Genomic DNA, 20,755 nt, shown 5'->3' with positions numbered 1-20,755 from the left:
AGATTTTTTTTTCTAAATACAGATGTTATGTTGAGTGACTGACAGATAACTCAAATATTTCATAAACTCTCCATGTGCAGCTGTTATTTAGCTATTTTAGCACGTGCTTGTTCATTTGGGGCTTTACATGAAATTCAGATTGGTGGTGACATTAAGATTTAGAAGACAAATTATGAGTTGTATTTCTTTGGATTTCCTAAATCTCTAAACACGTGTTTATACATTTTAAGACACATATGCACTGTAAGTTGTAAGGTGTGTGCTATTCAACTTTGGGAATGTGTATGTCTGTTTATTAGTTATGGAATGGTTATTTCTTCTTTAAACTACTCTTGCACATGAGACAAAACTGCTGTGATGAGGAATGTCTGTTTGCAGAGAGTGAAAGCAGCGCTGGGGGTAAAAGCACAAATGACATGGAATTATACCCTGTAGGAAGCAAGTAGGATTACTGGGTTTTTTAGAGAGGATTACAAACTTGCAAAGTGCGCTGATGGACAAGGATAAAAGAAAAACAGAACATTCAAACCAAGATGCGTACATTTCGTTTTGGACTTGTTGATTTTGGAGTCCTCTGGCTAAGGTCACTGAGATCTGGAAATAAAGTCTGAACACTCAGAGTTTAACTCTGTAGACAGAAGATTTTTTTCTCTTTAAGCACTTTTACAGTGCATTAGAAGCATTTGCAAAACATTTCCACTTACAGATTCCTCAGCATTGTTGGCTAAGCATACCGTATATGTAGAGAACGCAGTGAGTCTAATGACTCCTGATTGGTCACGTACATTTTAATCCTGGTTTAGCAGCACCACAATGGAGAAAGAAAGTGTAACTGTCAGCAAGCCTGGATTGGTGCAGAATGTAGAACTCAGTAGGCCCCATAATCCCTAGTGATGCCACTGTATATCTCAAAATCAACTACAGACACAAGTTCAGTAATACATTTCCATTGCAGTTTATGCATTTACCCACAGACAAAGATACCACCTATCACTCTTTTTTATTACAAAAAGGAAAAATATATAATATTTTAGAAGCAAAAAAATACATATATAACAATATTTATGACATTTATTCCCTAAAACAGCAACTTACAATTAGTGTTCGAATTAGGATCAATATCACTTCCTTTAAAGTTCATTTTGTTTCAGTCTTGTGTCAGTCATTGTTTATTTTTATTGTCTGAATGTGGCATTTTCATTTGTCAAAGTGGTTGCTGGCTGATGCTGTCTATTTTAAAGAGGATATCAGATGCAACTTTTACATAAACGTGTCTGAGCGGTGTGTGGATACAATGATAAAAATCCTTTCACTCCTTTTTAACTACCAAAAAAACTTAATCTCAATTATCAAACGTTTTGATTTTCTGAACAATAGGATGTGAAATAGCTCAAGCCCCGCCCACGACTGCTGACGGACTGTCCCGTATTAGCATATTTCCGCCCTCAGCCGGTTTTACGCTGTCCGCCATTTTCTCTGCGCTCCAAATTGAGGTGTTTTGTTGTTAAAGTAAGAGTTAGCATAGGAGTAAACATTTTCTCCCGACATCAGAGCCACTGAGGACAAAGTGGATTAGTTTTGTTTTGGAAGGTAATGCGCCACCCAATACACCTTTGTTTATGTCTGCCCGAAACATTTTACACCAGACTGCTTTGTGAATGAGGAACAATTCAAGGCAGGTTTTGCTGAAAGTTAAAACTCAAGGATAGATTAGTACCAAAGTCCCTTTAAGGCAGGTCATTTCACTCGGCGGCCATCTTTGAAACGCTTCTCTATTTCTTTGAATGGGGAAACATCAAATTCTCCAAAACTGTTCACCAAGCTCACGATTAAACTTCATATTTGAAATCATCAATGAAATCTGACAAGAACTGCCTCATAAATATTGTTCCTTATGCTCCAATAGTGTTAAAAAGCTTATTTTTCAGGCAAGATCAGCGAGTGCGTATGCGCAGTACTGAGCGCACGTCTCAGAGCGCTGACTGTTTCTATAGCAACCAGGACTTCTAACAGCTGCTGCAGTGGCGGCCTTACTTTACTAATCAATAATTGGCTCTTTCAGGGCTTCAGGGCCATTCAAAACTATAGAAGTACAAGTCTTGGGTATTCTGTTATACCCAGTTTATCCACTGTTCGTGATCCAGCTGCACTTCCTAAAGAAGCAAGTTCATATTTTTTCATGAGTATTTGTAGAGATGTACCAATCAACCGGTCAAAAAAGAAAATAAATTTGTTATATGTGGTTAAGGTACGCAACATTGCACCACCAAGATGTTTTCCAGGATTAGGCCTCAACAAGATTGAGATTGATTTTAGAAAATAATAGTTTTGTAAACAAGAATTTAAAATGTTAAACCTGAATTATTTAATAAGGTTATTATTATAAAAAATAAATGACATTTATAAGAATTGTGGGAAATGACATGTTTTGTTAAATACAGAAACAACTCATTTTCAGTTAACTGAAAACCGTATAGATTTTTGTGTCCATATGCTGTCAATTATAGCTCTTAGAAAGAAAAAATCGGAATGGCAAAAATAAGAGTAGGCGTAAGAGAGTAGCAGTGTGAGCAGAGCTTATTAGCATTTAAAGAGACATACACAGAAAAGGGTCGCAGAGTTTTTGACAAGATAAAAAGGGTGTTGTTTTACGTGACCATTGAGGTTGCAGACCATAAAGACCATAAAGATTCATACCAACCAAAATACCAATGTCCCCATTTGTTCTGCTGTTGGATTGACATGATATGGATCAGGCATCAAAATCCTAATCTGCTTTTTTTCTCTCTTTGTATTATGTGCATTAAAATAAATCTGTTACATAAAACATGACATGAAGTGCACCTTAACCCAAAATAATTTGTATCTTAGAATAGAAATATCATCCTCAACCACTCAAAAACTGATAAAAATACATTTTATATACAGTAGTTATATTATGAATGTTTTCTATGTTTTGAGCACTATTAATTGTCACTAGTTGTCAAAGTGCATTTGTTCCCTTCTGATTATAATTGTACTAGAGAAGCATTTGATTCAGTATATTAATAGTCTTTGCTTTTCTTTAAAGATTTCCTTTGGTTTCTACCAGTTTGTCTGGTAAAATTCTATCCAGCAACAGCTGATTCATGAGTTCATGACCAGTTGAGACTCTCCTCTGAAGATTGTGGCATCCATAATAAGCATATTAACTTTACTCGGATCTCCACTCAAGCTGGATAAATGTCACAATGTAATTAAAACTTAGGCTTGCCTGAATCCTTTCATGGGTATTAATGAGTCTATAGATGTCTTTGATTGTGTGTGTGTGTGTGTGTGTGTGTCAGTACAGCTCGGCTGTTGGTCTTCGTTCATTCTTTGTTTTGTGTAACTTCTCAGCAGACCTTCGTCTGGCCTTCCGCTCTTTGCTGGACTCCTTGCAGAGGCCCTCATCACTGGCAGCTTGGAGACTGTCAAACGTGCCCTGCCTCTCGTCAGACGTGTGAGACTGTTCGGAATGTCTCCTGTTTCTCCACATCTCCGCACATCGCTCAAAGCAGTTGAACTTGGCATCGGTGGTGCAGGCATACATTCCCGCGGGCACAGCGAGCACCATGGCAAGTACAATGACGACAATATGAATGAGCTTCTCTCTCTGTTCCATCTCATTGAAATCACTGCCTGTCACAAATACAATGCACTGGCCATTCCGAGGAGCCTGGTTTTTTAAAGTAACACAGATTTCATATTTAGTGGCTGGTAGCAGGTCTGTGACAGAGTATGTGCTGATACCCGGCCCAATGTATATCTGCTCCTTCTTAAGTGTGTCGTAGCGGCCAAAATGGATGGTGAACCAGGTTTCAGCTGGATTGTCTGTCACAGCATGCCACTCGATTGTGATGCCGTAGACTGTCTGCTTGGCAATGCGGATATCGATGTAAACATTTTCCTCTGCAATGGCAGCAGGGAAGCCTGAGGAATGAGACACTGAGCCTTCCGGAGACTTCACGTCCAGTAAAATGCCGATGGAGGAATTGCTGATGAAATTGTTGGCAGTGCAGGTGTAGAGCCCTCGATCGGCTGGATGGAGCGAAGGAATGATCAGCTGAGACCTGATTGTGTCTTCATCCACACGGCTCTGAATCTCTGAACGCAAAATAAACAAACAAATACAATTTTTGAAACTAAGGACAATGTAACAACAACAGTAATTATTATTATTTAATAATTGTATTTAATTAATAATTAATTAGTATTGTAAATAAATCTATGTAAAGTATAGCCATATTTTATAACAAATAATGTATTCATTAATAATAAGTAATATTATGATGATAATAATAATAATAAATTATTATTATATTAATCATTTCTAAATCTATTTTAGATATGTATATTAATATAATAATATTTTATAATATAATATATTTTTTCTAAATCTATTTTAGATATGTATATTAATATAATAATATTTTATAATATAATATATTTATATAAAATGTATTGACAGTGTCATAACAGATGATTGGAATTTGCACCCATTTTTGTTTATAATTTTATTTATTAAAAATAAATGCTACTAAAATGTTTTGATACACTCTTGAGTGATTTTTAAAAACTTTAAAGAACAGAAATATGCTTATTTTATTTAAACTGAATGGTGTAAAACTAAGTCAAAAGTTTTTGAAGAGTAATGTTTTTTTAAGTCTCTTCTGCTCACCAAGCCTGCATTTATTTGAACCAAAATTTTGAAATATTTTTACTAGTTTTCTATTTGAATACATTTTAAAATGTAATTTATTCCTTTGATTTCAAAGCTGAATTTTTTTGCATCATTACTGTAGTCACATGATTCTTCAGAAATCATTCTGATACTCTAATTTGCTGCTCAAAAAACATTAAACATTAAAACAACAGAATAATATTATTTTCTTTCCCAAAAAATAAGTAAATAAATAAAAATGATACTGAAAATCATACTGAATCCAAGCTTTGAATCTTTCTATTCATCAAAGAATCCTGAAAAAATATACTCAACCATTTTAAATATTGATAATAATAATAATATTAATAATAAAATGTTTCTTGAACAGCAAATCAGCATATTGGAATGATTTCTGAAACATCATGTCATACTGAAAACTGGAGTAATGATGCTGAAAATTTAGCTTTGCTCACAGGAATAAATTATATTTTAAAATATATTCAAATAGAAAGTTATTTTAAATAGTGAAAATATTTTACAGTAGTACTGCTTTTGCTGGATTATGGATTAAATAAATGCAGGCTTGGTGAGCAGAAGAGAATTCTTTAAAAAAAACGTAAAAATCTTACTGTTACTGGTAGTGTACATGTAATTTTGTAACATATTAAAAGTGGTGTTATTGCATATAGGCCTATCATTTGCATATGCGTGCACTGATTAAGGGTTAAGCACCTAATTTTTAGTTAAGATAAACGTATGTAAACATGTTTTACGGGAATATCTCTTACCACGAAATCCTCTTAGCATCTTAAGACCATATATCCACCGAACAGCAGGTTCAGGTCTGGCCGTGGCAAAGCATGTTAGCGTGATGTTCCCGCCTAACGGCACGGTGATGTTGGTGTCTGGGGCGGTGACCACTGGCTTGACACACGTCTTTAGATCGACCTCGTGGAAAAACTTCCCTGCCTTGAATTCGGGGGCAGAGCATGTCAAATATGAGTTCATTAGAATGAACGGTGGACTCAGCGACTTGATAAACTCAATGAAGCCTCCCAGGCGACAGTCGCACAGCCACGGGTTGTCATTAAGTGCCAAAACAACGTTGGACGCTGCAGGTTGTTCATGCCTGTTTTCTCCGTGGTAGAGAGGCCAGTTAAGGAAGACGTCTTTAGAGATGACCGAGAGTTGATTAGAGGACAGATCCAAGTAGGTCAGGCCTGGAAGAAACTTTAAAGCGTGTTCAGGGAGGGCGTCAATGCGGTTGTGCTTCAGGTCTAAAATCTTTAGGTTGGGTGTTTCCTCAAACGCTGTCCATGGTACTGAACGCAGTTTGTTACCCTGCAACCGGAGCTCCGTCAAGTTACCCAAACCTTCCAGACTTTTGATATTTATGATGGCGATGTCATTGAAGTTCAGCCAGAGATGCTTTAGAAACTTTGCACTGGAAAACGCTGCCTTTGGTAGTTCACTTAGCTGTGATTTCTCTATTCGTATTTTAGTCAAATCTGCCGGTATGTCGTCAGGAATGCCGGATAATGGCGTTTCCATACACGTGAGTGACCTAAAAAAACATTCAATACGTTCAACTGTAAAATATTAGTTTTTTTTTTTTTTTTTTTTTTTTATTAAAGTTTGGAAAACCCCTAACTTTGGATTTAGTTAAAATAATACAACATTTTTAAATGGATTTTTAAATGCAACTAATACAAAAAATAACGTGATTAATGACACTTGACAAAGCAAACCCAATACAGCTAGATTTTTAAAAATTAATTTCTTTAACATTAGGGGCAAAAAATGATTCTAGTCATGCATATATTCATATTTACAGATTATAGCTCTCACAATATGCTAGCCTTGTTCTACAGACATCTTTGCTCAATGCCACTATTGACGTCTGTTAATACTGTGTGCAATGAAAGGAGCTGAAACTAACCTCCCATAACGGTCAGTCCCACAGGAGCATCCTGGAAAACACTCTGCGCTGATATGAGTTAATAAATAAAAGAAAACAATCAAACGAAATGTAACCGAGGCATCCATAGTCTTCTATAAATGTTACATCCGCTCCGTGTCTGCGCACGACATGACTGCAGGTATAGTTGAGCAAAGCCTATTATCAGTAATCCTTGACGTATCCCGTGAGAGACTGATTGGAACTTAATTGTAGGTCTGACCTACTATTGTTGAAAAAAAAAAAACCACTTTTTAAAATATATATACAAAATTTATTTTGAAGCATAAAAGGGTACTACTGAGCAACCTGGGACAGAAAAGTTCTGAATGGTTCAGGTGGCACAAGTTTCACATGGTAAACAGAAATGTCACATACACATGGTGCATACAATGTAAAAAATATTTTTAAAAGTTGTACATAAAGATTATCGGAGAAAACATGATTTAATGTTGAGTTCCATAGCCCCTTTCACACAGTAATACTGGTAACTTGGCATAAAATTACTGGAATGACTTTACAGGTAAATACAAAAAAGTTGTTCCGTCTTTTACCGGTAAAGCACCATTCACACGTCAATTTCAAAATACCTGTAAATTCTGTGACATCATTAACTGGAAATGATGTCTAAACGGCTGCATCTCCCAGTGTTGTGCTTGTAAACGTGGTCAGCATTTTGTTGATGTTTTCAATTTTGCATCAAACGTTCATATTTATGCAGATGCTTTTGGCCCATGGGACATGAGCTGTGTCCGAAACCGCTCCCTATCCCCTATATAGTGCACTATATCAGGTGTCAGACATTTTGTTGAGCTGTGCGAATTTTGAGTGAACGACTTAATTCCCAACATTCCTTGACCCTGTTTACACTAGTGCGTTTTTGTTTTAAAATGAAAACCTTGTCTACACTGGTGTTTTTACTGCATTTCAAAAAATCTGTCTATACTACACAACCAAAAATGCATGTCACTAATGTATGCAGTTTTTTTTTCAGGCTTATTCTTATTCAAGGTGAGTAACTGTAATAAAATTATTGACTGTTATTCCTTGGGGTGTAAAAATACTGTAATTTCATTTTTTACTTTGCAATTTAACGGTTACTTTTTTAAAATGAGCCTCCGAAGTGAGCATGAGCATGATGTTTTTATTTACATAGTCGTCAAGGATATGCAGAGTGAATGCTGGCAGCCTTGCCGTCATTTTCAAAAGTCTAATTTTGGGCAATTTAAACTGAAATGCAACCTCAGAGTTTGAAAGCTAAAACGCGGTCTGCAGCATTTTCGAAAGTGTCAGTTTTTGAGGGTCAAAAACGCCGGAGTACTATAAACAATAGGTGTATTGGTAGCAAAAGTTATGCATTTTTAAACAAAAACACACTAGTGTAAACATAGCCTTATACCCACAATGCATTCTGATTTTAGGTGTACAACCAATGTACATTCGCCAAAGCACTATTCCCACAATCCAATGCAGAGAAATAGCGAGCTGGAAAAGAGAGCAGGAGCAGGCAAGTTTGAATTGTTATTGTTATTAAAATTATTTTCTAAAATAAGGTACATGTAAGATAAAAGTACGAAGATTTTTTTTTTTTTCGTTGCCATCCACCGTTCATTCTTCTTATATAGTGCACTCAACTGCCATACACTATATAGGGATTAGTGAATGAGTGAACGAGTGAAAGATTTCGGACACAGCTATGATATTAGAAAACTTTAAACTAAACTACACAGCATGGAGTAAATGCGTTATCTGCGTCATAATGTTATGATTGGTGCAGAGTTGATGTCTTATATCAGCATTTCCTGAACTCATACGTGCTCATACCCTTAATCTCGTTCTGTGTTCACACAGAGCACATTACCTGTAATTTACTTGTAATGGTACAAGTTCTCATACCAGTAAATTACCAAAACAAATTTACCGGTATTTCTGAAACTGTCCTGTTCGCACATGATCTCTTAACGGTTGATTCTTTTTTTTTCAGTGTATGAAAAGCAATATGTTTTCATTGTATTACACCTGACTAATATTACACATATATTAGTATTATTACATATTAATAGATTTTTTTCCATATATACAAATAGACAAGAATTCATATGAACATTTCCCTTTGAATCAGTTCCTCCTAGCACTGTCAGAAGGGGTAAAAGTCTATATCTACATGTTCCTGGGATTGCTCAGCCACAACCCCACCACCAGCCAAAGGCTTAGTTTAGAACCAAGTCCAAAAGCACAGTAACAAAGAGCAACGTTATCAAGAGAACATAAAAGTCTTCGCTTGTGCACTTTGCTACTTATGCTAAGTATCCAGAAACTTCTTCATGGATGGCCAGTCATGTACTGCTGGTACAGATTATGTGCACTCAGGTACTGCGGCTGGGCCTGGATACTGTGGTGGCTGCGTGGTGGAATTGTGGCTGAGGGATATTGTCAGCAGAAGTATTCGTTGGGTTGTCCCTCAATCTTGGCCGTGGACTCCGAGTCTAGGCTGGACCGGGCTGACAGCAGTCTGTTGGACTCTTCTGCATTCAGTCTGTTGAGATATTCCCCCTCCAAGCCTTTAGCCTTGGTGCTGGGAGACAGAGTCTCAAACGTCACATATGAGTCCTGAATGTCTTTGGACTTCTTGCCCAGAAACTTCTTGATTTTCCTCTTAAGTGCCCCGCAGCACACGATCACAGTCAGAGGCACGGCTATCACGCAGGCAACCGTGATTACTACTACATTAATGAGCTTTTGGGTTCCATTAGCGCTTGCCGCCGCATCTGTTGAGAAGATTACACACTGCTCCTTTCTGGGGATCAGCCCCTTGACGCACACGCAGGCGATGTATTTGGTTTTTGGAACCAGTCCCTCGATGATGATCCGGTTGTTGCCTGGACTGACGTTAATTCTGCGCATATCCCTCTCGCCAAACACGGCGTAGAGGACGCTGAAAGCCGTAGTGTTCTTGGCAGTCGGCGCCCTCCAGTTCAAACACACAGTGTAGTCCGTATCGCCAATCACTTTAACAGAGCGCACAACCCTGTCGGGATCTTGCTGCAGCGAGGACGTGTTCGCAGCCAGGTTGCTCAGATTGGTTTCTAGGAACCCATCAGGACTGGCCGTTTGGGTATTCGTCCGACTGTTCGCAGCATTGTCGCTTTCCATACCTGGATATGGGCCTGTGTAGCTCCCGGTGGCACCGGGTTGTAGCGCATTGTTCGGCGTTGGAGAAACAAACGTGGCGATGTGTTTTTCTTGATAGGCTGCCTTGACTATTGGGTTTGGCTTCTTGGACTTCACTTTGGTTTTTGGCTCCACAGTTGGATTCTCAGCTTTGGGTGCATCACTTATAATCAAAGAAATGACGGCTTCTGCACTCCCTGCATAATTCGTTGCTTTGCAGATGTATTTTCCCGTGTCACGATAGGACACGGCAGGCACGCTCAAAATAGACCAAACTATTCCCTCCTTCGAATTCTCCAGCTGAGCTGCAAAATTTGAAGGAAAAAGCAGAACGCTTGAGTACATTCACAATTAGTATTGTGTAATTACAGTGCATTGTTGTGTCCGCGCCAGCAGTGTAATCACTGTGCATTAGCACTTCTGGCTAATGCTGCTTAGCCACTGTGCTGACTCACCTGTCCCATTCAGTTGCTTCCCATCTGCCCTTCTCCAGGCCAGCTCAGGGATGGGAACCCCAATAGTTCCGCATCGCAGCAAGACATTGTTGCCCACTGCGCTCCGCACACGAGCTACGGCCGTGTGGACGCGAGGGCCCTGGCAGCGCCTGAGCTCGGCATCGCTAAACAGAACACCAGAGAGGCTTTCTGGATCAGCACACCTGAGCCTGGTGTCAATGAAGGCCACCGATAGACTGGGAGACTTCTGGAACTGGACCAGGTCATATAAGCGACAATCGCACAACCAGGGGTTGTCATGAAGACCTGGGACAAAAACAAATGATCAGTGGCAAGTTACGACAAAACTCTTAAATTAAAAGAAAAAAAACTTTATAACTGTAATAAAAAGTAATGGTTGTAAGAGCATTTATCTAAAAGATTTCTTAAGAAATTAAGGGATTTTTTGTATTTTATGTATTTTTATGCAAGACTTTTTAAAATGTATTTATATTGAAGATATATACTGAAAAAAATGGTGCAGAATTTACTTTTAAATGATTATCAGTAAGAAACTGCTAGTAAATTTCACAAATAATTGCAAAGAAAGGGCAAGTAACACTGAATTGAACAGGATTATATTTAAATAATTTAATATACAAATATTTAAAATATACAGTAACCTCAAAATATTAAAGAAAAGAGGATGAAGAAAAAAAAAAAAACTTACCAAGAATCATTTTTGAACTTTCTGCTCCCTGGATGGGTTTGACTGTCAACCAAGTATTGAGGACCTCAGATGGCACTGTCTGCAGATTATTGCTGGATAAATCCAGGTAGGTTAAATTTTTCATGTAGAGAGAAGCATCAGATGGTACTGAGGACAGCTGGTTGTTGTGTATATCGAGTAGCCTCAGACTGGGCATGTCCATGAGGGATTCCCACGGAAACGAAGTGAGCGAATTTCCATCGAGCCTTAGTTCCTCTAAACTGTACAAGCCCCGGAAACTGTCCGAGTTGAGAGAGGATAAAACGTTAAAAGACATCCAAAGGAACTCTAAGTTGGAGAGATAGCTAAAAGCCTCGCTCGGGATCCTCTTGATGGCAGTCTTTTCAATCCGAAGTTTCGAGGTGTCGCCTGGGAACGTGGCAGGCACCAGGGAAATCTCGGGATCGTTGCAAATCACGCTCCTGCAAAACGCATTAGAAACGAGAATAAAGAGTGATAATCAGGGATTTGAAAGCATGCGCATATGGATCTTTAAAACCAGCGGTTTTGACTGACGATACAAATGCTTCTAAAATAATCACAAATTTTAAACGTTAGTGATTATTTGTGTTAAAATGTACACATATTGCGCAATGAAAATGGAAGCTCTTTTCTTTATTGAACTGATTTAAATTGCCATATTTTAAAACCTTAAAAAGTACTGAAATAAATTAATGAAGACATACATACATTTTGTGTGGAAATATATATTCTAAAGTGTATTGCATATATGTATGTAAAATGCGAAAAACAAAATGCGCAAGTGCACCACATTTCAAGTATGGAAAAGCATGAATTGAATTGAAAAAAAAAAAAGTAATAAAACACAGACTGACCTCGCTCTTGATCCATCACTTAGGTTATGATAAAAGCAGCTGCATTGGGTAGGACAGGTGCTCCGAACAAGTGGAAAGCCACCAGATGCCAGTAGCAGACTCAAAAAGACGGTAAGAGACATTTCGCTACTAGTGTCAGCAAAACACCGCCGAACGTCGTTTTAATAAAGAACCATCCACTTGCAATTATGGGAAAAATAAGCAGCATGTCATCGTCTCTCTGCTCCGATGTCCCATAGTGATCTGACTGCTATGAGTCCAGCAGATAAAAAGGACAGATGAGGATTAGCAAAAGCACACGCGTTATTTTCATTTAGATGCGGATGCCTCTTGGAATCTGATAGGCTACACAGAGATACAGCTGTTAATTATAGGAGGAAATATTTCGGAATTGGCCATAATGTTTAATGCCCATCCCCCATCTAGCTCTCTTTCAAACCATCCTCTACCTGACAGCTAAACTATGAAATTTGTTGCATCACTTCTAGATTGTGTAAGAGCTTATGGTCTTTTTGGAAGCTGGTGTGTTCTGGCTGTACCAGTCACTATCACCTAGGTATTCTTGCAGGGGAGACCAGGGAGTGTTGAAAGATGGCTATCTATCTAATTTAGCAATGTTGTAAATAATATTTCCCTGCTATAAAATGTGCAAAGTATCATCAGCAGGAGAGTTGTCTCTCAGACTTGGACGTCCAACTTAGTGCACAGCTATTGTTGAGTGGCATGTCCGATAGGATTTTTTAAATATTTTCCGGCATGTAATCCTGTTAGGCCTTGGCTGACAGGCAGCTTGCGCTCTTCCTAAAAGCCAGTTGCTAGGGTTTGTAAAAACAACTGTTCTTAATAGACAGATACAAGCCAATGTAAGAAAAAAATTAAACCTCATAAGCTCAAAACAGTAAACAAGAAAAGCACAAGAAATGTTAATACGTATTTCAACATTTTCCTGAGTTTCTGGAATAAGGACCACATGCAGAGGAGTTAAAACTTTCCACAGATTTTGTTTCTGAAAGTGTTACATGTAAATCCATCTTTGGTATAAAACTAGTATGGCGTGTCTGTTTAATGAGACTGTTTTCCAGTAACTTGGACCACAAGAGTTATTTCTGCCAGAAGTCTGTTTGTTTATGCTACTGTAGGTTTGCAAACACAACATGGGTTGAACCTTGGAACCAGGTCGTCGGTTCTTTAGCGCCAAGTTGTAAATATGAAACAGAATTTCTCTACTCTGCCATGAGTTTGAGGGAAGATATCATCATATTGTTTTGAAATATATCAATATAGAAAATGATAAACATTTAATTTAACCTCTGACTTTCTAAACCTCTCCCAAACACCTACTAAGGTCACATTATGCCCTCTAGAGAACTTTTTGTGAGTCTCAGAGTTGTAAAGTATAGCTAGAGAATTCAGTAAAAGCTTACAGCTTAAAAGCTTACAAGTTACATTCATGTAAGGTGGCGAATCTAATTTTCACCAGCAAAACCAAATTCATCTTTTAAAAGTTATTACATATTAGACCTGTATGTGAGGAACATATGTATGGATCATAATGTGTGAAAATCTCAGTTTAGAGAGTTCAAGTCACGGCATTTAAAAGACTTCACTTTTTTTTTTTTAAACCAAATAATGTAAAATCGTTTGACTTCAATGCATATAAAACATTGTTGATCTGTGGTATATACTGTGTACAGTAAATCCACAGTTTGACGGTTTACAAAAAGTATTTTTCTAACATACACTACCAGTTAAACATTTTTGGACAATAAGACTTTTACCAAGCCTTCATTAATTTGATCCAAAGTACATTAAAAAACAAAACAGTTGTGAAATATTTTCACTATTTAAAATAACTGTTTTCTCTTCGAATACATTTTAAAATGTAATTCATTCCTTTGATTTCAAAGCTGAATTTTTAGCATCATTACTTCAGACTTACTAGTGTCACATGATCCTTTCTTTGTATTATTATTTTTTTTTTTTATCAATATTTAAAACAGTCCTTTTTTGTACTCAACCAGTATGTGAAAATTTAAGTGGAAAAAGATTTTGTATGGTCATATGACTAGGCATTTTTAACACGTAAATCATATTTCTCAGGTTTCATAACCTCATAATGTTTGACTGAACAACACCCATCTTGTTTATGGCATGTATGGTATGATAAGCTCTACATTTCTAAATTTGAATTTTGCAATTTCACGTCTCATTTAGAAATTACACAGCGTGTATACACAATATAAGACCCTGTATGTGGAATTACACAGGACTTCTTGTGATAGAACACTGATGATTGTAGATTTGCAAAACAAAAAAGTAGGTTAGTGTATCAGTGTTACTCTTTGTAACTTGAATGCAATCAGGAAACAAGGGCGTTTTTAAACAGAATTTAGATTGGCTATTGTCTCAAAATATTCAGAATGTTTCTATTTCAACACTGAACACAGGTTACGATTAAGACTGTATAGGATGTAAGGGCTTGATGTTGTTAATGATCCCAAAAATATTTCTTAGAACAACTATTTGTAAAGACAAGATCTATTCATTATTCAGTTATTTTCTCCAATGTCTCCTACAATTGAAAAACGCCTTTGTAAATGCACAGTTACTCTAATCATCCCCGTGAAAACAGTCTAAATACAATGTTCATTAGTGTGAGGAGTGACAGCTCGACAACACCTGTTGTGCAGCCAGCAAACAGAACACGACACACTGGATTGGCACAGACTGGACTGGTTCTCATCGACCCCGGTCTTATTATCAGAGCGCTCAAGCGTCCGACACACAAAGGCTTGTTGTGTAACTGAATGAGCGCTTTACGGTCGCCCAGTGTAAATGCGTATTTGAGGTCAATGGTAGGAGTTGTTATATTCATTAAGACATTCTTGCGCGGATTGAGGCAGAGGGAGAGGGCTTTACATAATTACGTTCATGCTTTTTCACGTGAAATGCTCCTTTAAAAGCAGGCTTTGATTGAACACACTGAGGCACATCGCGCGCGCGAGCGGACTGTGGTTCTGCACAGTTCGGTATCAAAATTGCGTTCAAAATGGTGACGTCGTACCCATTACCGGAGGGATTTTCCGAGTTTGATGTGTTCTCCCTGGGATCTTGTCTGCTCGTGGAGGGTAAGAGTCAAATTCAGGTTTAAGAAAAAAGTCATATACGCATAGGCTCGATAGGATGCGCTTTATCCGGGAACTATAGAAAAACGGTAGAAAAAAATAAACACACAGCGGTGATTTAAGACTAGTCACTGAATGCATGTTACTGTTGTGTAACCGTGCTGTTTTGGGATGTCGAGAAGGCTCCTAATGTTCACACATTTTCTGTGTCCTCTGAAGGTCTCCTCGGGTTCTTCCTGAATGCTGTCACCGTTGTTGCTTTTCTTAAAATAAGAGAATTACGGACCCCAAGTAATTTTCTCGTGTTCAGTCTGGCCATGGCAGATATGGGTATTTCTATGAACGCCACTGTTGCTGCATTCTCCAGTTTTCTAAGGTGAGCACCCGCACGTTTGTGTGTTGTTGTTGACGGAAGCCCTTGAGGCGATGCAGCGTCACGGACGTAGTGTGTAAATACAGCTGTGATGTAATGCTGCTGAATAGGGCTATTTTTTCCGTAATGAATGAGTCACGTGCAGTTGGTAAGATAAAGGGACAGTATGGGTTGCAGGGTTTTTCAGTTGTCTATGTAACGAAATAGAGTTTTTAATTACACCCATGATAAATAGCATTATTCAAGGTGATTTTCTGGTTTTAGCTGTTCTCCCGGTCTGGTCAGACTGGTTTTAGAGAGGTTTTGGGCATTTTTGGCTGCCCCTGGCAGTGACAACCAGCGGAGCACCAGCTTGGCCAGGCTGGAAAACTATTTTTATTATTATTATTATTATGGTCAGCAGAAATTCATTGTTGGAAAATCCAGTATGGTAGTTGGTTTCCAATCGTTTTCCACGTCAGTCATTAGCTAGTCTCACGTAGCCAGACCTTTAGACTGACGGCAGAAGGTCTGGGAACTTTGACCGCTTTGAATGGCCAAGGCCCGCCCAAGAGGCCATATGACTGACAGGTGAAGCAACCAATCATGTTTCGTTTTGAGTCGTCATGTTTAGGGGCGTGGAAATGTCGCCACAATAACAGAGTTTGAGTTTGTTTATTTTTAAAGCACGTTTATACAACCAAGGTGCTGTGCAAGCATACAAAATTAAAATAACAAGGATATGCTCAATACAATACACAATACAACCACCAAAACACAATATTAATTACAAAACCAATTAATATTTAAACTCTGGCTGATTAAAAGCAAGATAGGGCGTTCCAGAGTTTGGGGGCAGCAACTGAAAAAGCACAATCACCTTTGAGTTTACATCTGGTTCTAGGAAGCACTAAAAGAAACTGAGCGGACGATCTCAAAGGCCTGAGAGAAGAATATAGGCTCACCATTGTTTCTAGATATTTTGGGGCCAGACCGGTGTGTAAAACTCTCGGACATATGTGACCCTAGACCACAAAACCAGTCATAAGGGTCCATTTTTCCAAATTGAAATTTATACATCAACTGAAAGCTGAATAAATAAGCTTTCCATTGACGTATGGTTTACTATAATAGACCAATATTTGGCCAAGATACAACTATTTTAAAATTTGGAATCTGAGGGTGCAAAAAAATCTAAATATTGAGAAAATCACCTTTGAAGTTGTCAAATGAAGTTCTTAGCAATGCATATTACTAATCAAAAATTAAGTTTTGATATATTTACAGTAGGAATTTTACAAAATATCTTATGAAACATGATCTTTACTTAATATCCTAATGATTTTTGCCATAAAACAAAAATCAATAATTTTGACCCATACGATGTTTTTTTGGCTATTGCTACAAATAAACCCCAGCGACTTAAGACTGGTTTTGTGGTCTAGGGTCAGATATTTTAAAGTTTCTGTACCGCAAACTTTGTATTTTTCACATACTTTTGAAAATCCAGCGTTAGTTGATCCTAAGCGTTCAATGTCACAGTTGTAAATACAACAGCGTTCCTCTTTCCTGAGGGGGTTTGGCGTCATGGCATTTTTGTTTCCGTGTAACGTTAAAGAATGCAACACACACGTCTGCCGGAAATCCTGTGTAATCTAACCAATCCGATGACGACTTTGAAACTCCTGAAGTGTTTCCACTTTTGTTTGCCTTTGCATCAGACGTTCAGCCAACAGTCCATGGGATTGGCATCTGAGGCTAAGACTAGTCATTAGCTAGTGCAAGCTAGACCATTTTAAACCGGAAAAAAATTGGTTAAATGTGGTTAAATATTCTAGAAAGAGGAAACAATTTAGAAAAATACATTATACATCACTATTAATTAAATGTTTTTAATACACATAAATAACATAAGAACATCAACCAGCAAACTTTGATCTTTATTAATATTGATCTTCTTGAAACTCCAGATACTGGCCTTATGGATCAGACGGATGTCAGACCCATGGCTTCCAGGGCTTTATGACTGCTCTCGCCAGCATTAATTTTATTGCAGCCATTGCTTGGGACAGATACCACCAGTACTGCACAAGTGAGTAAAAGAAAAGTAAAAGAAAGAATGAGATTCTTCTCACCACTTCACATGCTTTGTTCTAGTTCAGCCCACCCATGTTGCCAAGACCACCAGCTGAAGGCACTTATAGTGCACATAGGCTTCACCAAAGGCCATTCTTTTCAGAATGTCAGTGAATGGCTATTTTAAATTAATATGTGAACACTGAGCAACTTGGGTCTGATATGTTGTGGAGTGTAAATGTAAATTCTGTAACAAAATCAACAATGACAAAAGTAACATACACAACCATTCTAAACGTTAACTTTAACCCCCAACCAGTGTTCATTGTCGTCTATTTCCTTTTTTGGCTTTATTCTTATGTATATGTATGAACATGAATGTCTAAAGATTGTCAGCTAATAATTAGCTGTACCACTCTTGTGTTATTGTAAAATCTGAAAAAAAAAAAAAAAAAGAAAAAAAACATGTTTACATGCCTCAAACCTTTTAACAGAGTAACTGAATTAAAAAAAATGTTTAGGTTTATTAATTAAAACAATTTAGTACACAGCACAACTTGTATTATTGTACTAAAACCTTGTGTTTTTAGGGACAAAGTTGCAGTGGAGCAGTGTTATCGCCCTGGTTATCTTTATTTGGCTCTTCACTGCCTTCTGGGCCGCCATGCCTCTGATTGGCTGGGGAGAGTATGACTATGAACCACTGAGGACCTGCTGCACACTTGACTACAGCATAGGTGACAGGTAAGATGCACAGTTAATCACTATATTCATAATTCACATCATTTATGTATGATTATAAGATAAAACAATGCTCAGCAGTGGCCACATTTGAACCCATATACACTACCAGTCAAAAGTTTTTGAACAGTAAGATTTTTATGTTTTTTTTTTTTTTTTTTAATTCTCCTCTGCTTCAAGCCTGCATTTATTTGTCCAAATTTGGGATTCTTTGATAAATAGAAAAATCTGAAGATCAGCATTCAAAGGATCACGGGAAAAATTACATTTTAATATATATTTAGAATTGTAAAATATATAACATTTTAAAATATACATTTTAATTAGTAAAAATATTTCAAAATTTCACTATTTTTTACTGCTGTACTTTGGATCAAATAAATGTAGGCTTAGTGAGCAGAAGAGACTTCTTTAAAAAAACATTCAAAATCTTACAGTTCAAAAACTTTTGACTGGTACTGTATTCAAATATGCGTTCTGACCCATATCTACAAACATAAAAAGCAATATTAGGGTCATGGAGAGGTCACATCACATGAAATCTGTTCACTGTGAAATAAGACCTATAACGTAATTGTGTCTGTCCTTTTACACAGGAACTACGTGTCTTACTTGATCCCCATGTCCATCTTCAACATGGGCATTCAGACATTTGTTGTGCTGTCTTCCTATCAGTCCATTGATAGGAAATTCAAGAAGACTGGCCAGGCCAAGGTAAAGTATCCTCTGTAGCATATTAGAATTTGACATGTGAGACCAAAGGGTGCATGAAAAGAACAGAGTATACATTTCCCCTCACATTGCATAAGACCCTGTTATTCACAGGGTTTGAGTAGGTCAATAAAGATGTTTTGCCTGGGAGCACAAAGGCATCTCTGCAACAGCTACTCAACTCTTCTCCAGGACAGAACTATTATGTAACACAGAAAAAAAAAAATTGCATGCAGACCAATATCAAAGTGATAGGGGATTTCCTTAGAAAGCTAAGACTGCCACAGAACAGAGTTATTATCCTTAAATAAAACTACTGAAACCATTCTGTTAAATGGAATAAAGCTAAAATATAAAAATAATGATAACAATAAAATTGTTAGCTTATTACATTAGTTCCAATTGTCTCACTTTGTGTGTTTTTTGTTTTCCCGTTCGCTCACCAGAACAGTAGAATGTGTAATGGTGTATATGTTACATCAAAGTTAAATCTGCAGCATGTGACTCAGAAATCCATCTAAGACTAAATCTCCTGCTTGCTCTCTATGTGCAGTTCAACTGTGGCACTCCTTTGAAGACCATGCTGTTTTGCTGGGGCCCCTATGGTATCCTGGCTTACTATGCTGCTGTGGAGAACGCAACCCTTGTCTCTCCTAAATTGAGAATGGTGGGGAAATCATGTTTTGAAGCATTTTTTTAATCAAATGTAAATTTGTATCAATTTGTATGACAGTTTCCACAAAAATATTACGCAACACAAGTGTTTTCTTGTTACTTTAGCACCAAATCAGCATATTAGAATGATTTATAAAGGATCGTATGACACTCAACACTGGAGTAATATCTTCTAAAAATTAATAAAATATTCATACTGGATTTTTGATCAAATAAATGTACAGATTGTAGTGTTAACATCTTAGTGTTAACAGAAATTGATACATGACATTTCTGTTAAACTACTTATTTAACAATGTCCGTATAATATGAATCTGTTCTGAATGTGTTCTTACAGATCGCACCCATTTTGGCTAAGACATCACCGACTTTCAACGTCTTTGTTTACTCCCTTGGGAATGAGAACTACAGAGGAGGTATCTGGCAGCTGCTCACTGGCCAAAAGATTGAGACTTCTGCTATTGAGAACAAGGCCAAATAAACTAAGAATGTAATAAGAGTTAATGTCCTGGTAGTTTCTAACAGGTATGGTGTTTGCTTATTGGCATTGTTTGCTTATGTCATTCTTGCTGTATTGTTGTGGAGTGTTTGTGGACCTGAGTGTGGAGTCTGTGTTTGTGGTAGTTAGGTCTTTTATATTTAATATAGAAGATTTCAGCAAGTAATAAAATTTCTAAACTGATGTTTTGACAAAGCACATAAGCTGCTACTAAAGAAAATGTCACAGAATGGTGTCCAATTTTATCCGTGTCATTGCAAAGCACATTTAAGAAGAGAATTTGTGGCTGTCATTTATTAAGTGTTAAGCTGTTTCCATATATGGAGTTCTGAAAGGACCCATATAACCTATTTTTTGAGGTTGCGGGTGAACTTTCAAGATATTTAATTGCATATAAGTGCCATTACACTGACTGTACATCAAAACTGGCTTTTAAATGTCAGCCTTAAGAACGCAATAAGAGTTTACCATCTCTACAGTATATTCGTTTATTTTATCTTAACCAGAATGTTCAGTTTGGCACACCCAGGGAATAAAGTGTACTTTATTTTCCACATAGGGAAATCATTTGCTATGAGATAAAGGTCTACATCAAGCTTATGAGACAGAATTAGGCAAGAAACATTTTCTAATCCCAGAAACAACGGTGCTTTTCATGAAAACACATTCCCCAGTGCACAAGATTAGTCAAAAGGAAAAGATTATGCACGAGACTCACTGCAATT

General features: G+C 37.4%; 3 protein-coding genes across 3 annotated transcripts; 1 reads left to right on the top strand and 2 right to left on the bottom strand.

The window, feature by feature from the left end:
* Positions 1-2,417: 2,417 nt before the first annotated feature.
* On the bottom strand, positions 2,418-6,767 carry lrit2 (leucine-rich repeat, immunoglobulin-like and transmembrane domains 2). The gene is made up of 3 exons (XM_051126205.1): positions 6,624-6,767; positions 5,473-6,248; positions 2,418-4,125 (listed from the first exon to the last, which is right to left on the bottom strand). Exons 1-3 carry the CDS (start codon positions 6,728-6,730, stop codon positions 3,323-3,325), a joined length of 1,686 nt encoding a protein of 561 aa, XP_050982162.1. The 5' UTR covers positions 6,731-6,767; the 3' UTR covers positions 2,418-3,322.
* A 172-nt stretch (positions 6,768-6,939) lies between these two features.
* Positions 6,940-13,430, bottom strand: lrit1a (leucine-rich repeat, immunoglobulin-like and transmembrane domains 1a). Its single transcript, XM_051125313.1, has 4 exons — positions 11,852-13,430; positions 10,977-11,437; positions 10,268-10,573; positions 6,940-10,117 (listed from the first exon to the last, which is right to left on the bottom strand). Exons 1-4 carry the CDS (start codon positions 11,971-11,973, stop codon positions 9,075-9,077), a joined length of 1,932 nt encoding a protein of 643 aa, XP_050981270.1. The 5' UTR covers positions 11,974-13,430; the 3' UTR covers positions 6,940-9,074.
* A 1,003-nt stretch (positions 13,431-14,433) lies between these two features.
* On the top strand, positions 14,434-20,213 carry rgra (retinal G protein coupled receptor a). Its single transcript, XM_051125901.1, has 7 exons — positions 14,434-14,979; positions 15,196-15,352; positions 17,299-17,420; positions 17,995-18,148; positions 18,742-18,859; positions 19,410-19,523; positions 19,869-20,213. Exons 1-7 carry the CDS (start codon positions 14,901-14,903, stop codon positions 20,010-20,012), a joined length of 888 nt encoding a protein of 295 aa, XP_050981858.1. The 5' UTR covers positions 14,434-14,900; the 3' UTR covers positions 20,013-20,213.
* The last annotated feature ends 542 nt before the right edge of the window (positions 20,214-20,755 follow it).

Source organism: Labeo rohita, chromosome 13, assembly GCF_022985175.1.
Source record: "Labeo rohita strain BAU-BD-2019 chromosome 13, IGBB_LRoh.1.0, whole genome shotgun sequence".
NCBI lineage: Eukaryota > Metazoa > Chordata > Actinopteri > Cypriniformes > Cyprinidae > Labeo > Labeo rohita.
The sequence above is the reverse complement of the archived record's forward strand: the minus strand, read 5'-3'. Positions and strand labels throughout refer to the sequence as shown.

Excerpts from the sequence above, each read along its gene's own strand:
- lrit2 (XM_051126205.1), bottom strand. The coding sequence starts at position 6,730 with ATGGATGCCTCGGTTACATTTCGTTTGATTGTTTTCTTTTATTTATTA. Across the intron at positions 6,249-6,623 it reads GGGACTGACCGTTATGGGAG|GTCACTCACGTGTATGGAAA; the intron begins GTTAGTTTCAGC and ends ATGTTTTTTTAG. Across the intron at positions 4,126-5,472 it reads GATGCTAAGAGGATTTCGTG|AGATTCAGAGCCGTGTGGAT; the intron begins GTAAGAGATATT and ends TTTTGCGTTCAG.
- rgra (XM_051125901.1), top strand. The coding sequence starts at position 14,901 with ATGGTGACGTCGTACCCATTACCGGAGGGATTTTCCGAGTTTGATGTG. Across the intron at positions 18,149-18,741 it reads GACTACAGCATAGGTGACAG|GAACTACGTGTCTTACTTGA; the intron begins GTAAGATGCACA and ends CCTTTTACACAG. Across the intron at positions 19,524-19,868 it reads TCTCTCCTAAATTGAGAATG|ATCGCACCCATTTTGGCTAA; the intron begins GTGGGGAAATCA and ends GTGTTCTTACAG.
- lrit1a (XM_051125313.1), bottom strand. The coding sequence starts at position 11,973 with ATGTCTCTTACCGTCTTTTTGAGTCTGCTACTGGCATCTGGTGGCTTT. Across the intron at positions 11,438-11,851 it reads AGTGATGGATCAAGAGCGAG|GAGCGTGATTTGCAACGATC; the intron begins GTCAGTCTGTGT and ends TGCGTTTTGCAG. Across the intron at positions 10,574-10,976 it reads AAGTTCAAAAATGATTCTTG|GTCTTCATGACAACCCCTGG; the intron begins GTAAGTTTTTTT and ends TTTTTGTCCCAG.